The sequence below is a fragment of the Melanerpes formicivorus genome, unplaced genomic scaffold (genome assembly GCF_026170545.1).
Source record: "Melanerpes formicivorus ecotype bairdi unplaced genomic scaffold, bMelFor1.0.p_v2 SCAF_468, whole genome shotgun sequence".
Classification (NCBI taxonomy): Eukaryota; Metazoa; Chordata; class Aves; order Piciformes; family Picidae; genus Melanerpes; species Melanerpes formicivorus.
Window position 1 is genome coordinate 75,214 of NW_027142820.1, and position 22,537 is coordinate 97,750.

Below are 22,537 nucleotides of genomic sequence, written 5' to 3' on the forward strand. Positions count from 1 at the left end.
AACTATATAGAGAGACATTACAATGCATCAGAGGTTACTTTGCTAGACGCGGGTGCTTTGAACCAAATGTTAATGAGTAAGTGGAAAGCACGGGGGAAGATTCACTGTGTCCTTTGTTGTAGCAGTCTGCTGTCACCGGGCTGGCTCCTGACTGGTCCAGATGGTGACAGTGGGGGGCAGCCTTCTCCCTCCCACGGCAGCAGAGAAGAGATGGAATGTAGGCTAGCTGGCAGGCAGGTTCCCTTGGCAGGACTGTGGCAGCTCCCTTCAGATGGCAGGGAGCGGTCCTGTGGGATCGGCCTGGCAGGGCCGGTAGGGCTGGTCCCAGGATGGGGTCGGCCCTGTGGCAACGACCTTCGGGGCCGGCGTGGACAGCCCTGGGGAGGAAGTGCGGCTGCATGAAGCAGCGACTTCCCCTTTGCTTGGCTCGAAGGTGTGGACGGGACCCTATCGGAGTGGTCCCAGCTTTGGAGCACAGGGCATGGACTCCTCTTCTCTCCCACAACAGTGACATCATGCAGGCATGCGATGAAGCACTGGTCCCGCTTTCTGAGCTGACACCCAGGGTTGTGCAGCTTGTTAGTCTGCTGCTTAAGGCTGAGGCAGATGTTTGGACTGCTGGACTCGGCTAGTCTCTTCCCTGGCAACTGGGCAGATCTTACCCTCAGGGGTCCAGTCCTCTTGAAGACATGGCAGGGTCTTCCGGCCTCTGAGACTGGTAATACAAGGCTGTAGCTTCTCAGGCGCTCAGCGTATGTCACTCCTCTGGAGATACTCTCAGGCCCAAGGCTCAACAGGCCTGCCTGGATGCAGGCTTAAGAGCAAGGCTATGGCATGAGGTTAGGCTGGAGCAAGGAGAGAGAGCAAAGTGAAAGAGGGCAACGTATTTACAAGTTGGGGTAATACTTACAGGTTTCTTGCGGCTAGACTTGGCCAATGGGCATGCCGTAAACAATCGGCTGCAGCCTACAGGAAGCGTGAAGCTAGAATGATGCCATACTTGGTATTAGCACCAGCATCCCCTGCCATGGGTGTGTGCGGTGGGCTGTGCTGCCTCGGCCTTTGTTCCCCTCATGAAAGGAGAGGGAACTTGTCCACATGCTGGGACAGGTATCGATATCTGGGCATAATTCTGGGCATAATGTGCCTTCACCACACTGAGCTCCACCCCTTCTAAACAATTCCAGTGGCTGCTAATACTATCCATCTCATCTAAAACAATAGCTACAATGAGTAAATAAAGTTCACAGTCCATTCTGGATACTTTCAGATGGAGATGATTCAGGAGTCCAAAAACCAGGCACCAAGAAAACAGAAAACAGTTTGTCTCTCTGCATTGCAGCAAAGAAAAGGAGCAGGGACTCTCAGGTGACTCAGAGCTCTCAGGGATCTTAGGGTTCGTGCTCCGTAGATGCCTCATGGATTACTCCTTTGGGCACAAGGTTGTATCTGTACAACACTCTGAATTGAAACTCTCTCAGCTAAAGTTGGATTTCTTTGGGGAATGCACTGAATTTCTCCATTCTCTTGCATTACCCAATAAGTGTGACCAGGACCTTCAGCAGAAACCAGCCCTTAGACAGGTTTGGCCTCTCCTGAAGGAGAAAATATCCAAAGAGTTTTGCCTAACAGATCCTTTTCTCTAACAACAGGAACTCTATCACCTTCTACCTTTCGGGACAAACCTGAGTGTGCAGGTCCAGCTCCATTCACTGAGCCTCTGCTATTTACCAGCCAGGTTGCTGCTGCTAGATGTTTCTCCCAGAGTGGTCTTCAGCAAACTATTGTAGTGCTCAATCTTCCCTGCAGCTGGTGCATAGTAGGGGATGTGGAATATTCACTCCATGCCTGCTCTGTGGCCCAGTTCTTCACAAGATTGTTTTTGAAGTGAGTTCTGTTGTCTGACTCAATCCTCTCTGGAGTTCCATGTCTCCACAGGATTTGTCTCTCCAGACCAAGAATGGTGTTCGGTGCAGTAGCAGGAGGTACGGGATGAGTTTCCAACCATGTAGTGTTTGGCTCTACCATAGTAAGAGGGGATTGGATGTGGCACTTGGTGCCATGGTCTAGTCATGGGGTCTGTGGTGACAGGCTGGACTGGATGATCTTTGAGGTCTCTTCCAACCTTGGTGATCCTGTGACACTGTGAATCAACATTCAGGCCGGAGATTGTGAGTCAGTCCCAGACCTGGGGTTGGAAGCAGCGGGCAGGAATGTTTATCACCCAGAACTCTGTGCTGGGTATAATTTTGTAAAGCCAAGGAACAGTACAAATAGGACCCAAGTGTGGCTAGCAGGTCGAGGGAGGTGATCCTCCCCCTCTACTCAGCCCTGGTGAGACCCCACCTGGAGTACTGTGTCCAGTTCTGGAGCCCCTATTACAAGAGGGATGTGGAGGTGCTGGAACGTGTCCAGAGAAGGGCCACAAGGATGATCAGAGGGCTGGAGCACCTCTCCTATGAGGACAGACTGAAGGAGTTGGGGCTGTTCAGTCTGCAGAAGAGAAGGCTCCGAGGTGACCTAATTGTCGCCTTCCAGTATCTGAAAGGGGCCTACAGGAAGGCTGGGGAAGGACTTCTCAGGATCTCAGGTAGTGATAGGACTAGGGGGAATGGAATGAAGCTGGAGGTGGGGAGATTGAGGCTGGATGTGAGGAGGAGGTTCTTCACCATGAGAGTGGTGAAGCCCTGGAATGGGTTGTCCAGGGAGGTGGTCGAGGCCCCGTCCCTGGGGGTGTTTAAGAGCAGGCTGGCTGAGGCTCTGTCCAGCCTGATCTAGTGTGGGGTGTCCCTGCCCATGGCAGGGGGGTTGGAACTAGATGATCCTTGTGGTCCCTTCCAACCCTGAATGAAACTATAAAACTATAAGCACGGTGCCTGACACTGAAAGTGAAACTGAAGTACAGGTGGGGGATGCTGGTGCAGGGGGATGGGCGAGTGGCACACACCTGGCTGGCTGAAGAGGAGCCAGAGCCAAAGGCAAACAGGGGCCGGGTGACTGAAGAACCTCTCTGTTGAGCTGCTGCTGTGAAACACAACTGACCCCTGGCAGAAAAGCGATTGGAAACTTAGCCCATCCCCTGCTGGGCATCAGCACAGCACTGAGTGGTCAGGATCCCTGCCAAACAGCTTTGGCTAGCTTTGTACTGGGACATCTTTCCTTTGGTCTGTCTCCCCCAGCTTCTTAGGGCTCTGACTGAAACCTGTTTTGGGCCTAGTCCTGTCCACCCAGGACATCCTGCCAAGAGGTATTCAGCTGGCACTGCCTGGGCTGTGTTCTCTCAGCTCTGCCTTCAGCTGCCTTCCAGCTTTCTCCTGCTCTCTTTCCACAGGGGTTTCTCTTTGGCTCTCTGGCTTTGCTTCTCAAGTGCCCACAGCAGGCAGGGTTCCTTTGGCTTCTTCCTGCCCCTCCTGGGCTTAAGGGGGAGCAGCCATGGGCTTAGTTTTCCCTTGGACACAAGCTAGGTAAGCCTGGCCTGCTAAAGGCTGCTGCTGGGCCAGATCTCAGCTGCCAAGGGAGCGGTGATCACTGCCATGCCCTGGTGCCTGGAGCAGGAGAGCTGACTCCAGGGCAGACTTTCCCAGCAGTTTCTGCCTGGCTGCTTTTCCCCCTCTGGTGTTTTTACACTTCAACTGCTCTGAGCCAAGGCTGACTTCCTCTGGAGGCAGCTGTGCAGCCCCCCCAAACATCCTCTTAGCAACCTCCTCCTGTGTGGCTCAGGAGTGCCCTTGTTCCTGTGCTGCCAGGCCTCAGGGCCTGAGCCAAGCCAGCAGCATTGCTCAGGGAGTTTTGTTCCCAGGTGTGGGTTTGCCTCTGCCCAGGTCAGGAGGGACAGGGATCTGCTGGAGAGAGCCTGGGGTGCTTTCACGAGCAGGAAGGTTGCTCTGTTGCTGCACAAGGGGCAAGAGAAGGGCTTGGGCTCCCAGAGAGGAGGGAATAGGATGGGGAAGTTACACTGGAGAGGCTGCTCACAAACTCCACTGCTCCAGGGCTGTAGTGCAGAGCAAATACACAGAAATCCCTGCTCTGGACTCCACACAGAAGCTCATGAAGCCAAAGGTTCACACAGACCTCTCTCTCTACCAGGCCACCCACCCCCAGGCTTCCACGGCCCCCTCCCTGCCATTGCCTCTCTCCCCTCCCTTCCCCCACCGCTTGTGCCGCAGCACAAGATTCAGCCTGGCAGCTCCAGGCCCCAATTCAGCGGCTCCAGGCCTGCTTGGCAGAATCACCAATGCTGAGCAGGCCTCAGCTAAGAACCTGCACATCTTCCCAGGAGGAGAGAGGAAGGGAAAAGGGAAGAAAGGACCTTTGCAGGCAGTGTTCCAGGGGGGCAGGACTTCTGGGCATGGAATCCAGAGGTGACACTTTGTGGGACACCTCTGATGCCGAATTTTGCCCCAAAAGGCGAGAATAACTGCCTAAGAGACTCAGTTTAAGTCAGATAGACAGGAGGTATTTTTATTGGCAACGCGTTGGAGAAATCACTAAATGGATTTCTCCCTTTCCCGTAACAAAAGCATGTCTTTTATACAGTTTTGGATGTAGTATTACATCAGATCATATACATAATCATATCTTTGCATACATATTCATATGGGGCGTGGTGTAGGCGGAGCGTGGGCGGGGACATCTCTTTTGAGGATCTTCTTGGTGGTCATTCTGGTGGCCTTCATCATGGGCAGGGGTCTCCTGATGAGTCTTCCTCCTTAAACTTTTGAACTCCTTTCCTAATTTGGTCAATTCCCGGTGTACCTGGCTTGGTTCCGCTGACTTGACAAGGCTCTTAGGGTCAGTTTGACCTTGTTGGCTCTGAATCATGCTTGCCCTAACAGTTCTTATCAGTCTTTATTCCTTATCTCCTTTTTCTGTCACAGTGTCCCATGCCTTAGCCGATTTATTGCTCTATCTGGTTTATGCTTTCTTCAAATGCTCCACATTCTATGTTTTAACCCATTATTTCTCGAAAGCTATCTGTTTTGGGGCTTCATTTCCCCCCTTTTTCTTATTACTTACGAATTCTTTCGTCAAATTCTAATCCTATAGGGCGCTGGTACGCTCGTACCATAGCCCAAACCATTTGGGTCCTTTTCATTATGATTCTTAGTCTCCACCACATACAAATATTTGTGAGAGTTAATAGTAACAGAACTACAATTACTATTATCATTGGGTGCACCAGATAGTTGAAGACCTGTGTAGCTGTTGGGGAGTATCCTGTAAAGATGTCCCACCAATGTTGCTGGCCTACTTGTTCTACTTCGGTCAGGACATCTTTTATTTTTTCTGAATTATGCTCTACCTGCCATACCATTCATTTAGTCGTTTGATTCACCTTTTGCACCAATTTCTTCACTTTAGGATGTGCGAGCATCGCTTTAAGAATTTTGACGTCCATCCCTATTTGTAATTTCGGTATCTCTTGATATAGGTTAAAATCTGCGTTAATTAGCTGTTGAGTAGTTATTGGGACAGTATAATGAAAATCACAACCCACTATCTTGGTGAAGTTGCACACACAGAAGTTAGTATTGTTAGTCTCCTCTTGGCAATTATCTATAGTGACGTTGTCACAAGCTGTCCTCACGCAAGCACACCCATTCCCTATATAGTAAACTTGTGATTGTGTTCTATTATGTGAAAGCATTTCAAAGGTACATATACTGTTTTCGACATCTAAGCATAAATCTTCTGCTTCTACTACAGCGTTTTCGCAAACATAGCCTAATTGTCCTCTAGGAATACATGCCTCTGTGCTAACTGATTGCCACCTATTTTTGGTATAATCATAACTGGCCCAGACATTGTGGTCTATTGGTCTGACAATGACATCTTGATGTATTGTCCCTAGAGTGAGGATAGGAAAGATAGCTCTTTCTTCTGCCGTACTGATGGTGAGGACATAAGCTTCAATGTGATCTCATTGAGGCTCATAAGTGAAATTTACTAATTGCCACCAGGCTTGGTGGTCCTTCTCAAATTGTGTAGTGTGATTGTCCTTTAATATTGTTTCCCTTATTTCTTGAGGTAATGTACCTGACATTCCCTCTCTCATTATTCCTGCCGCTACTGATTGTACCCATTGTTGTGTCTGAGAGCATTGGATAGCGAGTGCAATGTCTCTACTAAGTTCCCCTGTATAATCAGCGAGCTTCACAAAATCCTCTGCAGTATGGTTTGCTACCATGGTTAGTAATTTTACTGCTAGCGATTGCGTTTCTGCTAATGTAAGCACAGATGAACTCAGGGGCACTTTGAGTTTTCCTAAGTTGGTGGTGACAGTACTTAATTTGTTCACCAATACCTCTTGATCCACTGCATTTAGTATTCCAAATCCAGTGCCGACCCATCCACTCATATCTCTTTGCGCCCGTCTGTGATAAGACCTAGTTGCCAGCCATGCATTCCATCCCTTAAGGCTTTGCTGTATAAATGGTCGGCAATCCTTCTGCAAATGTGTAACATCGGTGTGAATGTTCATCTGCACCTTTTGCAGGGAATAAGTGGGGTCTAACAATAATTTTAGTTCGTTAGATCTTCTTATCACTTGAGGCCCTATAAAGGTTAGGTTATGTACTATTTTACATCCTATTGGTAGAGTGGTTTCTTGGGGCAAGTCTAAATCTGGATACAATGGGATCACGTCCCCCGGTAATTGCACCTTATATTCGACAGCATGCCTAGGGAAGCTAAAACCCTGTTCCAGCATTTTCAACTGTCTTTCGCATACGAAGGACATTGATTGATCCAATCTAAATGCCATTTCACACCGTGCTTTCCCTTCCTCAGGACCATTAGATGCTACGATCTTTCCCGCAGGAAAGAGAAGAGGGTGTAGGTCAAGGGTTAGGTTTTGGGGATGTAGTTCCCCAAGCGAATCTTCTCTATAAACTACCGAGTTATGGGGTTGTAATCCGGGTGGATCCCTGAAGTCACTCCACTGGCATGAAATTGGACCCTTTTGCTGGACCCAGACAGTGGGCTTGCCCATTTTCACTGGACTAAAGGTAATTAGGTTATGTTTAGAGTCTGGCATCAAGGGTCGAATTGTTAATACTAGCTGCCTTGTTTTTCCTTCCACTGGGTCAAGCTCTCGACACCCAATTTGGATTTGATCTCCCTTGTATGCTACCATGGAGGGCTGATGCCATACTTTACTCATGTATGGCTGATTGTTACGTAAGGCATAAACCTCGAAATAGGGTCCCTTCTCTCCCCTCTCCAGGTGGATACACTGGTGTGCATGAGACCATGGGTCTATTGGGGCAGAGCCTTGGGGAAGAGCTATACTTATCGAGAGTCCAATGATCAGAGTTGTAAATGTTTGAGGTGGAGTCAGGATCATGACGTCTGCTCCTCTGGTTTGTTCTCCGGAGCTTTCTTGACTCGTGAATAATGGATCCACGTAGGTCGCTCCTTGATTCGAACCACGGTGAAGGTAGTCAGCAGCACTTGGAAAGGTCCTTCCCACTTCTCTTGTAGGGGTTTCACTAAAAGATTCTTAACATACACCCAATCACCGGGATTAAACGAATGCAATTTACAATCAGGTTGTTTAGGTTGGTGCTCTATCACCACAGTAGCATTTTTGTCAAACTGTTTTCCCACCGTAATTACATAATGATAAATGTACTGATCACCGATTTGGCCTATAGCGTCCCCATTCACAACTTGCATAGCATAAGGTCTACCATACAAAATTTCAAATGGGCTTAACTTTTCTTTTGATCTTGGTTTGACTCTCAGCCTCAGTAGAGCAATAGGCAGAGCTTGATACCACTGCAAATTAGTCTCCTGACATATTTTGGCAATTTGCTGTTTAATAAGGTGATTCATCTTTTCCACTTGCCCACTGGCCTGTGGACGGTAAGGCGTGTGTAATTGCCATTTGATTTGTAATGCTTTGCTTATTGCTCTCACCGCTTTTGCACAGAAATGTGTACCCCTATCTGAAGAAATGCTCTTCGGTACCCCAAACCGTGGAATAATTTCATTCAACAGTACCTTAGTTACTTCTCTTTCCTTATTTGTCCTGCAAGGGAATGCTTCAGGCCACCCAGAAAACGTATCAGTTAATACCAACAAATACCGAAACCCCCCTTTTCTTGGGAGTTCAGAAAAATCAATTTGCCATACTTCACCTGGGAATTTACCTCGATTTATGGCTCCTTGGTGTACCTTGGTTCCCGTATTCGGGTTGTTTTTCAGACACCGCTCGCACTGGGATGTAACGTGTTTTATAGTAGTAAATAATTTCGGTCCTGCTATCCTGGTTTGCAAATATTGGTGAAGCGAATCTAGACCCCAATGGGCCTTCTCATGTTCTGCCTTTACAAACTGCCACATCACGTTTCCTGGTATTACTAACTGTCCTGTTTCCAATTGACCCCAACCATTTTCTAATATTTTGCCCTTCCTTCTTCGTATCCACCTATGATCTGATTCCTGGTAATCTGGCTGGATGTTGGTATCCAGCTCTCCTGGTATTAGGGCCGTTATTTTCACTTCCCTAGTCCTCGTGGCAGCCAATTTAGCTTCTGTATCTGCCTTCCTGTTTCCTATTTCTGGAATAGTGTTACCTTTCAAATGTCCCTTACAATGCATTATGGCCACTTGTGCTGGGAGCTGGACCGCCTCTAGCAATCGCAGAACCTCCTCTGCATGTTTGACCGTTTTTCCTTGTGTAGTCAACAGTCCTCTTTCTTTCCAGATGGCTCCATGAGCATGTACAATGGAAAAGGCATATTTAGAGTCTGTCCATATATTAATTTGCATGTTCTCCGCCAATTCCAGGGCTCGAGTCAGAGCTATCAGTTCTGCCTTTTGAGCTGAGGTCCCTGCAGGCAAGGAGTTCGACTCAATTACCCTTTCTGTAGTAGTGACTGCATAGCCAGCCATTCTTACTCCTCGCTTCACGAAGCTGCTGCCATCTGAGAACCAGTTGTCTGCATCTTCGAACGGCTCTTCTTTGAGATCCGGGTGACTGGAGTAGACTGCTTCAATTGTTTCCAGGCAGTCATGTTCGATGGGTTCTGCTGGGTCTCTTCCTTCTAGAAATGAAGCTGGGTTCACAATGTTAGTCACCTGAATGGTTATGTCATCTGATTCAGCCAGGATGGCCTGGTATTTTAGGAATCTGGAAGGCGACAGCCAATGGTTGCCTTTCTGTTCCAGCACAGCTGACACAGTGTGAGACACTAACACAGTCATCTTTTGACCCAACGTGAGCTTCCTGGCCTCTTCTATGTTAATTATTACTGCGGCCACTGCCCTCAGACAGCCTGGCCATCCTTTACTTACTTCATCCAATCGCTTGGAGAAGTAGGCCACAGCTCTCTTGTGTGGTCCCAATTGCTGTGCTAGGACTCCTAGGGCCATCCCTTGCCGCTCATGGGAGAACAGCCAGAATGGTTTTGATACATCTGGGAGACCTAAGGCCGGTGCTCTCATTAGCTCCAGCTTCAACTTCTTGAAGGCCCCTTCTGCCTCGGGAGTCCAAACTAGGACGTTCTTAGTCTCCTTCAACAAATCATACAGTGGTTTAGCGAGTATCCCGTACTGGTAGATCCATAGCCGACACCACCCTGTCATCCCCAGAAAGGCGCGCAGATCTCTCACCGTCTCCGGTTTAGGTATCTGGCAGATGGCCTCTTTCCTAGCTGCTCCCAGGGATCGCTGTCCTCTGGAGACTTCTTATCCCAGGTACACCACTTCTTTTTGCACCAGCTGTGCTTTCTGTTGAGAAACTCGATATCCACTTAAACCCAGGAAATTTAACAAGGAAATAGTCCATTCAAGGCATTCTTCCTCTGTCACCGTTGCTATTAGGAGGTCGTCTACGTACTGCAGAAGGGTGCCATCTCCCAGCGGCCTTTCCCACTGTTCTAATTCTTTGGCTAACTGGTTCCCAAAAATCGTAGGGGAATTGCACCATCCTTGGGGCAATACCGTCCAGGTAAGTTGAGTCTTTCTTCCTCTATCTACAGATTCCCACTCAAAGGCAAAAATCTTTTGACTCTCGGGAGCTAAGGGAAGGCAGAAGAATGCGTCTTTTAAATCTAATACGGTGAACCAGGCCAAATTATCCTTCAGTCTAGTTAAAAGTGTGTATGGATTAGCAACTACCAGATGTAATGTCTTGGTTATTTCGTTTACTGCTCTCAGATCCTGAACTAATCTATAGGCTCCGTTAGGTTTCTTTACTGGCAGGATTGGTGTATTAAAATCTGATTCGCATTCTACCAATAACCCCAGTTCCAAAAACCTTTCGATTATGGGCTCGATCCCCTTCCTGTCTTCTATCCTCAGAGGGTATTGTTTTCTTATCACCGGTTTTGCCCCAACTTTAAGTTCAACAACAATCGGTACTGCTTGTTTTGATTTCCCAGGTATATCAGTAGCCCACACTAATGGGTATGTCTTGTTCAGGATTCGCTCGAAATTGTGATTCTCAGGTTTAGGTTCCACACAACTGATCGTTAGGCTTAGAGCTGTAATCAGTTGTTCCTCATTTACTTGTAATTCTAATTTGTCCTTGTTGAACTTTATTATGGCTCCCAAGTTCTCCAATAGGTCTCTCCCCAATAAGGGCTTTGGCGAATTTGGTAAATACAGGAACTGATGAATTCCCATCTGTTTCCCAATTTTGTATTTAATGGGTTTCAAAAAGTAAGCCTTTTCTGGTTGGCCTTTTGCTCCCACAACTTGTACAAATTCATCACTTTTAGGTACCAATTCCTGATTTAAAACCGAAAAAGTTGCTCCCGTATCAATCAAAAAGTTCAATTCCTTTTTACCTTCCCCTAGCTCCATTTTAACCAGTGGGTCTGCTAGGGTATGGCCCACCGGTCCCCCTCATTCACTATCCTGATGTGTGGTAGTAGTAGTGGCCATGAGCCTTTCCCTTCGTTGGGGGCATTCTCGCTTCCAGTGTCCCATCTGTAGGCAGTACGCACATTGATTTGACCCCACCCTAGCTGGGTGGGGTTGGAGCCTCCCTCCCCTTCCTGCTGGGTTGCCTCTACCTCTTCCCCTGGTTCCAGGTTCTGAGTAACCTGTCTTCTGAGCTGCCACTGCTACAGCCACTACTCTCGCTATCCTCCTGTCCTCTTTTTTCTTCTCCTCAATCTCTCTATTATTGTATACTTTCCATGCCTCATTCAGCAGTGTCTCTAGGTTTTTATTTGCTGGATGCTCAAGTTTTTGTAATTTCTTCCTGATGTCTGGGTTACTCTGTCCCATCATCAACCCTAACAAGTGCTGTTTCCCTTCCTCTGTTGCTGGGTCCAGGGGTGTATATTGTCTCATCACTGCCCTAAGTCTATCCAAAAACTCTGATGGGGTCTCATTCTTTCCCTGTCTGATGTCATATAGCATTGACCAATTGATAGCCTTAGGGATCGCATTACGCAAGCCCATCGCTATCAGTTTTCTATACTGCACTAGCTGTTGATAGTGCTCGGCATTGTCTGGGTCCCATTCTGGTTTATTGCTGGGAAAATTATCTTCTAGTCTTCCTGATAATACTTGAGCATGTTGTTTTCCTGTTTCCAATACGAGTTCCCTTTCTGTATCTGTCAATTCTGACAGCATCACTTCTATATCCTCCCAATCAATATCTAAATTCTTTGCCATTAATTCAAACCTCTTCGCCACTCCCTCAGGATTTCTCCTGAAATTCCTTGCCTCATCCCTCCAACTGTTCAAATCATTTGTCGAGAACGGCACCTTTACTCTAGTCTTTTCCCCTAACGTTGGTACAACTTGTCAGAGAGGAGCTATCATATGGTTCCCTTCCTCTCTTTGCTTTGCTTCCCCCCGTGCCACAGATCTGGTATAATACGAGTGACCGATCTCTTCTCCGGGATCTCCTTCCTGTGCTTCAATGTCTCCCCTATTCTTTCTCTTCTCTGTCCTCTTCCCCCTTTCCTGTTCTTCATTTTCCCCTCCTATCTCTATTACACCATCCATCCGATTCTCGTCCTGCGTCTGTCGCCCTTTTTGTATCTGCTGGCTCCTATCCTGTCCCGGGCTGCTGTCCCTCTCATCCTCTGCTCCCCTCCCATTTCTCTCATCCTTTATCTGAATTACTATATTAAGTTGTTCTCTGCCCCCCTTTTTGCATGTCTCGTTATCATCCTTTTCACTATATCTCAATTCAGAGACGTCGCCTCTCAGTTTAGAGACGCCGCTTCCCAGCGAGTTACTTTTGTCCCCAGTCCTTGGTGTGCTGGTTTCCATTCTACAAATGTCTCCACTTCTGGATGTGTTGTTATCCCCATATGGACTGAGCTTGGGTAGGCTACGTGTCTCCCTTTGGCTCTCTGCTCCTGACGGACTGCCTTCCTCCCTTTCGACTTCTAGTCTGGGTGGGCTGTCAGCATCCATGTGGCTCCCCAACCCTTGTGGACTATCTAGTCCCTGAGGGCTGCTTTTCCTCTCGTCAATCCCTGATTTTAATGGACTATCTTCCTCCCAACTGTTGTCTAACTTCTGAGGGCTGTGCCCAAACTTAGATTTCCACCATCGCTCCAGTTCCTCTAATGGGCTGGGATCCCCTTGTTCCTCTTTTGGCCTGGGAAGAGGCCCTTCCCACCCTGGAGCGAATGGATGGTATTCCCTCAGGCTTATTTCACTCTCCTTTCCACTATCTCTTCTTGTTAGCTTGAGACACTGCTGTCCAATACTACATGCATCACAGCAACGTTCTTTAGGCTTTGGACCCTTCTTATCCCTTTCCAGGGCTAATACTAGGGGATCCTGAGGGGCTACATTAATTCCGCACTCTTTTTGCCACTCAGGTTTATTCCTTAGAGTGAAGAACATGTCTGCGTACATCACCTCATCCCATTTATTGAGCCGGCGGAGGAAGAGCATCAGTTGTAAAACAGTGTTATAATTAGTTGTTCCCTCCGGTGGCCATTTCTCATTGTCGTCTAACTTATACAACGGCCACCACTGTGTACAATATTTAAGGAGTGTCTTTTTACTTATGCTTCCCCCTGGAATTCCTCCCAAGTCCTTCCAATGCTTCAAGATACATCCTAATGGAGTTTTCATATTTATGTCCTTACTCTGTCGTCCTCCCATGGCTGTTCCCGGAATAGTCTCTTTCTCCCACAAGCACTATATACCAATATATTTTAACACACAATTTTCAATCGCTTTGTCCGTCTCCGACCTGGCTTCTCGCAAAGAACAGGAAATGCGGATCAGGACTCCCTCTTGCTTCGCAGCGATGCTGCGTCTCATTCATTCACACTCTTAACGCATCCACCCAAACTATCCTACCTTACCCGAGTACACTGCTTTACCTCGAGATGTCGCTGGTCAACCGTATAATACCGATACCAGTCAGCTTCGGGATGTCAGCTGTAAACCAAGGTACGGTTTGCAGATGATATCACAATAAATTCTTACACACAAAAGAGATTACAGTTAACACAAAATACCGAGTACTAAATTACGAGATTCTTGCAGACAACATAACAATGTTAGACAAAAGTGTAACACAAATGTACCCTCTCAGAAGCACAGCAACAACATTAAGATGAAAGAGAAACATACACCCGATTAACAAGCACCCAGTGGGGACTCCAACCCCTATTTCCAGTGGGGACTCCAACCCCTATAAACGGGATTATGCCAGGGCGTCCCCAGGCCTTCCCATCAGGTGACCACGTCTGGTCCCCGTTTCCCAGTCAAAGCGCTTTTATCCCCAAACAAATAAACAGTTAAAATACCTCTTGGTTGGAGCAGGAGATGCAGGTAACCCTTTGTCCACCAACGAGCGCTGGTCCGGGGGGGTCTCTTCTGACAAAAAAAGTCGTCAGGGGCGCCCAGAGGGTCCCGGCCCCGGACCCGGCTCGGGAGGACCCCTTAAGGTCTGGATCTCCTGTCTATCTCCTGGCTGGCTCGCCAGAAAATGATGCCGAATTTTTCCCCAAAAGGCAAGAATAACTGCCTAAGAGACTCAGTTTAAGTCAGATAGACAGGAGGTATTTTATTAGCAACGCGTTGGAGAAATCACTAAATGGATTTCTACCTTTCCCGTAACAAAAGCATGTCTTTTATACAGTTTTGGATGTGGTATTGCATCAGATCACATACATAATCATATCTCTGCATACATATTCATAAGAGGTGTGGTGTAGGCGGAGCGTGGGCGGGGACATCTCTTTTGAGGATCCTCTTGGTGGTCTTTCCGGTGACCTTCATCATGGGCAGGGGTCTTCTGATGAGTCTTCCTCCTTAAACTTTTGAACTCCTTTCCTAATTTGGTCAATTCCCGGTGTGCCTGGCTTAGTTTTACTGACTGGACAAGGCTGTTAGGGTCAGTTTGACCTTGTCGGCCCTGAATCATGCTTGCTCTGTCAGTTCTTATCACTTATCTCCTTTCTCTGTCACAGTGTCCCATGCCTCAGTCGATTTATTGCTCTATGTGATTTGTGCTTCCTTCAATTGCTAACCCATTATTTCTTAAAAGCTATCTGTTTTGGGGCTTCACAGGACTGAGGCTGGGGCAGGGCTGGGGCTGAGGCTGGAACCAAGTCTTGGGCAGGGCTGGGGCTGGGGCTGGGGCTGGGGCTGGGGCGGGGGCTGGGGAAGGGCTGGGGCTGGGCATGGACCGTGACTGGGCAGGGGTAGGGCTGGGGCAGGGGCTGGGCTGGGGACGAGAGTGAGGCTGGGGCTGGGGCTGGGGCTGCAGACAGGGCTGTGACAGAGCTAGGGCTGGGCTGAGGGCAGGGCTGGGATAGGGCTGGGGCTGGGGCAGGGCTGCGGCCGAGGCTGGGGCAGGGCTGGGGCTGGGTCCAGGGCAGGGGCTGGGCCAGGGCTTGGGCTGGGCTGGGACCGAGGCTGGGCTGGGGTAGGGCTGGCACAGGGCTGGGGCTGGGGCTGGGTCCAGGGCAGGGGCTGGGCCAGGGCTTGGGCTGGGCTGGGACCGAGGCTGGGCTGGGGTAGGGCTGGCACAGGGCTGGGGCTGGGCTGGGGCTGGGTCCAGGGCTGTGGCTGGGCTGTGGCTGGAGCTGGGCTGGGGCTGAGAGTGGGGCTGGGGCTGGGGCTTGACTGGGGCTGGTGCTAGGCTGGGGCAGGACTGGGGCCGGGCTGGGGCTGGGGCTGGGCTGAGGGCAGGGCTGGGGATGAGGCTGGGCTGGGGCTGGGCTAGGGCTGGGCTGGGGCCGGGGCTGCGACTGGGGCTGGATCCAGGGCTGGGGCTGGGCTGTGGCTGTGGCTGGGCTGTGGCAGGGCTGGGGCTGGGCTGGGGCTGGGCCGGGTCAGGGCTGGGCTGGGGTAGGGCTGGGGCCGGGCTGGGGCTGGGTTCAGTGCAGGTCTGGGGCTGGGGCAGGGCTAGGCTGGGGCCGGGGATGGGGCCGTGAGTGGGGCTTGGCTGGGGCCGGGGATGGGGCCGGGGGTGGGGCTGGGGTTGGGACTGGGGCGGGGACTGGGAGAGGGCTGGGGCTCGGGCTGGGTCCAGGGCTGGGGCTGGTCGGTGGCTGGGGCTGGGCTGGGGCAGGGCTGGGGCTGGGGCTGGGGCTGGGCTAGGGCTGGGCTGGTGCCGGGGCTGCGACTGGGGCTGGGACCAGTGCTGGGGCAGGCCTGTGGCTGGGGCTGGGGTTGGGCTGGGGCTGGGCCGGGGCAGGGCTGGGCTGGGGCAGGGCTGGGGGTGGGGCCGGGGTTGGGGCTGGGTCCAGGGTGGGGCTGGGGATGGGCTGGGGCTGGGCGGTGGCTGGGACTGGGTCCAGGGCAGGGGCTGGACTGGGGCTGGGGCTAGGCTGGGGCAGGGCTGGGGCTGGGCTGGGGCTCGGGATGGGTCCAGGGTGGGGCTGGACTGGGGCTGGGGCTAGGCTGGGGCAGGGCTGGGGCTGGGCTGGGGCTGGGACTGGGTCCAGGGCAGGGGCAGGACTGTGGCTGGTGCTAGGCTGGGGCAGGACTGGGTCCAGGCTGGGGCTGGGGGTGGGCTGAGGGCAGGGCTGGGGCAGGTCTGGGGATGGGGCTGGGCTGGGGATGGGTCCAGGGCAGGGGCTGGGCTGGGGCTGGGGCTGGGGCTGGGCTGGGGCAGGGCTGGGCTAGGGCTGGGGCCGGGGCAGGGGCTGGGCCAGGGCTTGGGCTGGGCTGGGACCGAGGCTGGGCTGGGGTAGGGCTGGCACAGGGCTGGGGCTGGGGCTGGGTCCAGGGCAGGGGCTGGGCCAGGGCTTGGGCTGGGCTGGGACCGAGGCTGGGCTGGGGTAGGGCTGGCACAGGGCTGGGGCTGGGCTGGGGCTGGGTCCAGGGCTGTGGCTGGGCTGTGGCTGGAGCTGGGCTGGGGCTGAGAGTGGGGCTGGGGCTGGGGCTTGACTGGGGCTGGTGCTAGGCTGGGGCAGGACTGGGGCCGGGCTGGGGCTGGGGCTGGGCTGAGGGCAGGGCTGGGGATGAGGCTGGGCTGGGGCTGGGCTAGGGCTGGGCTGGGGCCGGGGCTGCGACTGGGGCTGGATCCAGGGCTGGGGCTGGGCTGTGGCTGTGGCTGGGCTGTGGCAGGGCTGGGGCTGGGCTGGGGCTGGGCCGGGTCAGGGCTGGGCTGGGGTAGGGCTGGGGCCGGGCTGGGGCTGGGTTCAGTGCAGGTCTGGGGCTGGGGCAGGGCTAGGCTGGGGCCGGGGATGGGGCCGTGAGTGGGGCTTGGCTGGGGCCGGGGATGGGGCCGGGGGTGGGGCTGGGGTTGGGACTGGGGCGGGGACTGGGAGAGGGCTGGGGCTCGGGCTGGGTCCAGGGCTGGGGCTGGTCGGTGGCTGGGGCTGGGCTGGGGCAGGGCTGGGGCTGGGGCTGGGGCTGGGCTAGGGCTGGGCTGGTGCCGGGGCTGCGACTGGGGCTGGGACCAGGGCTGGGGCAGGCCTGTGGCTGGGGCTGGGGTTGGGCTGGGGCTGGGCCGGGGCAGGGCTGGGCTGGGGCAGGGCTGGGGGTGGGGCCGGGGTTGGGGCTGGGTCCAGGGTGGGGCTGGGGATGGGCTGGGGCTGGGACTGGGTCCAGGGCAGGGGCAGGACTGTGGCTGGTGCTAGGCTGGGGCAGGACTGGGTCCAGGCTGGGGCTGGGGGTGGGCTGAGGGCAGGGCTGGGGCAGGTCTGGGGATGGGGCTGGGCTGGGGATGGGTCCAGGGCAGGGGCTGGGCTGGGGCTGGGGCTGGGGCTGGGCTGGGGCAGGGCTGGGCTAGGGCTGGGGCCGGGGCAGGGGCTGGGGCTGGGGCTGGGCTGTGGCTGGAGCTGGGCTGGGGCAGGGCTGGGGCTGGGCTGGGGTTGGGCTGGGGCCGAGTCTGGGGCAGGGGCTGGGGCTGGGGCAGAGGCAGGGCTGGGGCAGGGCTGGAACTGGGGCTGGGCTGGGGGCAAGGTTGGAGCTGGGGCTGGGCTGGTGGCGAGGGTGGGGCTGGGGCTGGGGCTGCGGACAGGGCTGGGACTAGGGCTGAGGTAGGGGTAGGGCTGGGGCTGGATTGGGGCTTGGGCTTGGGCAGGACTAGGCTTGAGGCTGGGCCTTGGGCTGGGGCTGGGTTGGCGCAGGGCTGGGGCTGGGGCTGGAACCAAGGCATGGGCAGGGCTGGGGCTGGGGCTGGAGCCAGGGCTGGGGCTGGGCTGTGGCTGGGGCTGGGGACAGGGCTGGGGACAGGGCTGGGGCCAGGCTGGGTCTGGGGCTGGGCTGAGGGCACGGCTGGGGCTGGGGTCTGGGATGGGGCAGGACTGGGACTGGGGAAGGGGCACGGGCCGAGGCTGGGGACAGGGCTAGGGCTGGAGCTAGGGCAGGGCTGGAGACAGGCTGGGGCTGGGTTCGGCTCAGGTCTGGGGCTTGGTCCAGGGCTGGGGCTGGGCTGAGGGCATGGCTGGGCTAGGGCTGGGGCTGTGTCAGGGCTGGGCTAGGACTGGGCTGGGGCTGGGGCTGGGTCCGGGCCTGGGGCTGGGCTGAGGGCAGGGCTGGCCTAGGGCTGGGGCTGTGTCAGGGCTGGGCTAGGACTGGGCTGGGGCTGGGCTGGGGCTGGGGCTGGGCTGAGATGGGGCAGGGCTGGGGCTGGGCATGGACAGGGACTGGGCAGGGGTAGGGCTGGGGCAGGGGCTGGGCTGGGGACGAGGGTGGGGCAGGGCTGGGGCTGGGGGCTGGGCTGGGGCTGGGGTTGGGCAGGGGCAGGTCCGGGGCTGGGGCTGGGGCTGGGGCTGGGGCTGGGGCTGGGGCTGGGCTGTGGCTGTGGCTGGGCTGGGGCTGGGCTGGGGCTGGGTCCAGGGCAGGGGCTGGGCTGGGGCTGGGGCTGGGCCGGGGCAGGGCTGGGGCAGGGGCTAGGCTGGGGACGAGGGTGGGGCTGGGGCTGGGGCTGGGGCTGAGGGCAGGGCTGGGCTAGGGCTGGGGCTGGGGCTGAGGGCAGGGCTGGGTCCAGGGCTGGGGCTGTGCTGGGGCTGGGACTGGGCTGGGGCTGTGCTGGGGCTGGGCTTTGGCTGGGCTGGGACCAGGACTGGGCTGGGGCAGGGACTGGGGCAGGGCTTGGGCTGGGGTTGGGGCTGGGGCTGGGATGGGGCAGGGCTGGGGCTGGGGCTGGGCTGGGGGCAGGGATGGGGATGGGGATGGGGCTGGGGTTTGGGCTGGGGCAGGGCTGGGGCTGGGCAGGGGATGAGGCTGGGGTGGGGCTCGGGCTGGGTCCAGGGCAGGGCTTGGGCTGGGGCTGGGGCTGGGGCAGGGCTGGGGCCGAGGGCGGGGCTGGGGCAGGGCTGGGGCTGGGGCTGGGGCTGGGCAGGGCTGGGGCTGGGCATGGACCGGGACTGGGCTGGGGCCAAGGTTGGGTCTGGGGCTGGGCTGGTGGCGAGGGTGGGGCTGAGGCTGGGGCTGCGGACAGGGCTGGGGCTAGGGCTGAGGTAGGGGTAGGGCTGGGGCTGGATTGGGGCCAGGGCTGGGGCAGGACTAGGCTTGAGGCTGGGCCTTGGGCTGGGGCTGGGTTGGCGCAGGGCTGGGGCTGGGGCTGGAACCAAGGCTTGGGCAGGGCTGGGGCTGGGGCTGGAGCCAGGGTTGGGGCAGGAGCCAGGGCTGGGGCAGGGCTGAGGTCAGGCCTGGGGCTGGGGCTGGGGACAGGGCTGGGGCTGGGGGCTGGGATGGGGCAGGACTGGGACTGGGGCAGGGGCACGGGCCGAGGCTGGGGACAGGGCTAGGGCTGGAGCGAGGGCAGGGCTGGGGCCAGGCTGGGGCTCGGTTCGCCTCAGGGGTGGGGCTTGGTCCAGGGCTGGGGCTGGGCTAGGACAGGGCTGGGGCTGGGGCTGGGCTGGGGCTGGGGCTTGACTGGAGCTGGGCTAGGCTGGGGCAGGACTGGGGCCAGGCTGGGGCTGGTGCTGGGCTGAGGGCAGGGCTGGGGCAGGGCTGGGGATGAGGCTGGGCTGGGGCTGGGCTAGGGCTGGGCTGGGGCCGGGGCTGCGACTGGGGCTGGATCCAGGGCTGGGGCTGGGCTGTGGCTGTGGCTGGGCTGTGGCAGGGCTGGGGCTGGGCTGGGGCTGGGCCGGGTCAGGGCTGGGCTGGGGTAGGGCTGGGGCCGGGCTGGGGCTGGGTTCAGTGCAGGTCTGGGGCTGGGGCAGGGCTAGGCTGGGGCCGGGGATGGGGCCGTGAGTGGGGCTTGGCTGGGGCCGGGGATGGGGCCGGGGGTGGGGCTGGGGTTGGGACTGGGGCGGGGACTGGGAGAGGGCTGGGGCTCGGGCTGGGTCCAGGGCTGGGGCTGGTCGGTGGCTGGGGCTGGGCTGGGGCAGGGCTGGGGCTGGGGCTGGGGCTGGGGCTGGGCTAGGGCTGGGCTGGTGCCGGGGCTGCGACTGGGGCTGGGACCAGGGCTGGGGCAGGGCTGTGGCTAGGCTGGGGCAGGGCCTGGGGCTGGGCTGTGGCTGGGGCTGGGGACAGGGCTGGGGCCAGGCTGGGTCTGGGGCTGGGCTGAGGGCACGGCTGGGGCTGGGGTCTGGGATGGGGCAGGACTGGGACTGGGGAAGGGGCACGGGCCGAGGCTGGGGACAGGGCTAGGGCTGGAGCTAGGGCAGGGCTGGAGACAGGCTGGGGCTGGGTTCGGCTCAGGTCTGGGGCTTGGTCCAGGGCTGGGGCTGGGCTGAGGGCATGGCTGGGCTAGGGCTGGGGCTGTGTCAGGGCTGGGCTAGGACTGGGCTGGGGCTGGGGCTGGGTCCGGGCCTGGGGCTGGGCTGAGGGCAGGGCTGGCCTAGGGCTGGGGCTGTGTCAGGGCTGGGCTAGGACTGGGCTGGGGCTGGGCTGGGGCTGGGGCTGGGCTGAGATGGGGCAGGGCTGGGGCTGGGCATGGACAGGGACTGGGCAGGGGTAGGGCTGGGGCAGGGGCTGGGCTGGGGACGAGGGTGGGGCAGGGCTGGGGCTGGGGGCTGGGGGCTGGGCTGGGGCTGGGGTTGGGCTGGGGCAGGTCCGGGGCTGGGGCTGGGGCTGGGGCTGAGGGCAGGGCTGGGTCCAGGGCTGGGGCTGGGCTGGGGCTGGGACTGGGCTGGGGCAGTGCTGGGGCTGGGCTGTGGCTGGGCTGGGACCAGGACTGGGCTGGGGCAGGGACTGGGGCAGGGATGGGGCTGGGGTTGGGGCTGGGGCTGGGATGGGGCAGGGCTGGGGCTGGGGCTGGGCTGGGGGCAGGGATGGGGATGGGGATGGGGCTGGGGTTTGGGCTGGGGCAGGGCTGGGGCTGGGCAGGGGATGAGGCTGGGGTGGGGCTCGGGCTGGGTCCAGGGCAGGGCTTGGGCTGGGGCTGGGCTGGGGCCGAGGGCGGGGCTGGGGCAGGGCTGGGGCTGGGGCTGGGGCTGGGCAGGGCTGGGGCTGGGCATGGACCGGGACTGGGCAGGGGTAGGGCTGGGGCAGGGGCTGGGCTGGGGACAAGGTTGGGGCAGGGCTGGGGCTGGGCATGGACCGGGACTGGGCAGGGGTAGGGCCGGGGCTGGGGGCTGGGCTGGGGCTGGGTTTGGGCTGGGGCAGGGCTGGGTCTGGGGCTGGGCTAGGGCTGGGGCTGGGTCCAGGGCTGGGGCAGGGCTGTGGCTGGGTCTGTGGCTGGGCTGGGGTAGGTCCAGGGCTGTGGCTGGGCTGTGGCTGGAGCTGGGCTGGTGCTGAGGGTGGGGCTGGGGATGGGCTGGGGCTGGGACTGGGGTGTGGCTGGAGCTGGGCTGGGGCCGGGGCTGGGGCCGTGAGTGGGGCTTGGCTGGGGCTGGGGCTGGGGCTGGAACTGGGGCTGGGCTGGGGCAGGGCTGGGCCTGGGCTGGGGATGAGGCTGGGCTGAGGGCAGGGCTGGGGCAGGGCTGGGGCTGGGGCTGGGCTGAGGGCAGGGCTGGGGCAGGGCTGGGGATGGGGCTGGGCTGGGGCTGGGTCCAGGGCAGGGGCTGGGCTGGGGCTGGGGCTGGGCTGGGGCAGGGCTGGGGTAGGGGTTGGGCTGGGGCCGAGGCTGGGGCTGGGGCTGGGCCAGGGGCCGGGGCTGGGGACAGGGCTGGGGCCAGAGGTGGGGCAAGGCTGGGGCAGGGGCTGGGGCTGGGGCTGGGGCTGGGCGGTGGCTGGGGCTGGGCTGGGGCAGGGCTGGGGCTGGGCTGGGGCTGGGCTGGGGCTGGGGCTGGGCTGAGGGCAGGGCTGGGGCAGGGCTGGGGATGGGGCTGGGCTGGGGCTGGGTCCAGGGCAGGGGCTGGACTGGGGCTGGGGCTGGGCTGGGGCAGGGCTGGGGTAGGGGTTGGGCTGGGGCCGAGGCTGGGGCTGGGGCTGGGCCAGGGGCCGGGGCTGGGGACAGGGCTGGGGCCAGAGCTGGGGCAGGGCTGGGGCCGGGGCTGGGGCTGGGGCTGGGCGGTGGCTGGGGCTGGGCTGGGGCAGGGCTGGGGCTGGGCTGGGGCTGGGCTGGGGCCGAGTCTGGGGCAGGGGCTGGGGCCGGGGCAGAGGCAGGGCTGGGGCAGGGCTGGAACTGGGGCTGGGCTGGGGGCAAGGTTGGGGCTGGGGCTGGGCTGGTGGCGAGGGTGGGGCTGTGGCTGGGGCTGCGGACAGGGCTGGGACTAGGGCTGAGGTAGGGGTAGGGCTGGGGCTGGATTGGGGCTTGGGCTGGGGCAGGACTAGGCTTGAGGCTGGGCCTTGGGCTGGGGCTGGGTTGGCGCAGGGCTGGGGCTGGGGCTGGAACCAAGGCTGGGGCAGGAGCCAGGGCTGGGGCAGGGCTGTGGCTAGGCTGGGGCAGGGCCTGGGGCTGGGCTGTGGCTGTGGCTGGGGACAGGGCTGGGGCCAGGCTGGGTCTGGGGCTGGGCTGAGGGCATGGCTGGGGCTGGGGTCTGGGATGGAGCAGGACTGGGACTGGGGCAGGGGCACGGGCCGAGGCTGGGGACAGGGCTAGGGCTGGAGCTAGGGCAGGGCTGGAGACAGGCTGGGGCTGGGTTCGGCTCAGGTCTGGGGCTTGGTCCAGGGCTGGGGCTGGGCTGAGGGCATGGCTGGGCTAGGGCTGGGGCTGTGTCAGGGCTGGGCTAGGACTGGGCTGGGGCTGGGGCTGGGTCCGGGCCTGGGGCTGGGCTGAGGGCAGGGCTGGCCTAGGGCTGGGGCTGTG

At 57.9% G+C, this 22,537-nt stretch overlaps 1 protein-coding gene across 1 annotated transcript; it reads right to left on the reverse strand.

The window, feature by feature from the left end:
- Positions 1–7,341: 7,341 nt before the first annotated feature.
- Positions 7,342–12,387, reverse strand: LOC137459942 (uncharacterized). The gene is given in 3 exon segments (XM_068170612.1): positions 7,342–7,490; positions 8,154–10,829; positions 11,850–12,387. Coding segments are annotated over 3 exon segments (3,363 nt in total).
- Positions 12,388–22,537: the final 10,150 nt, after the last annotated feature.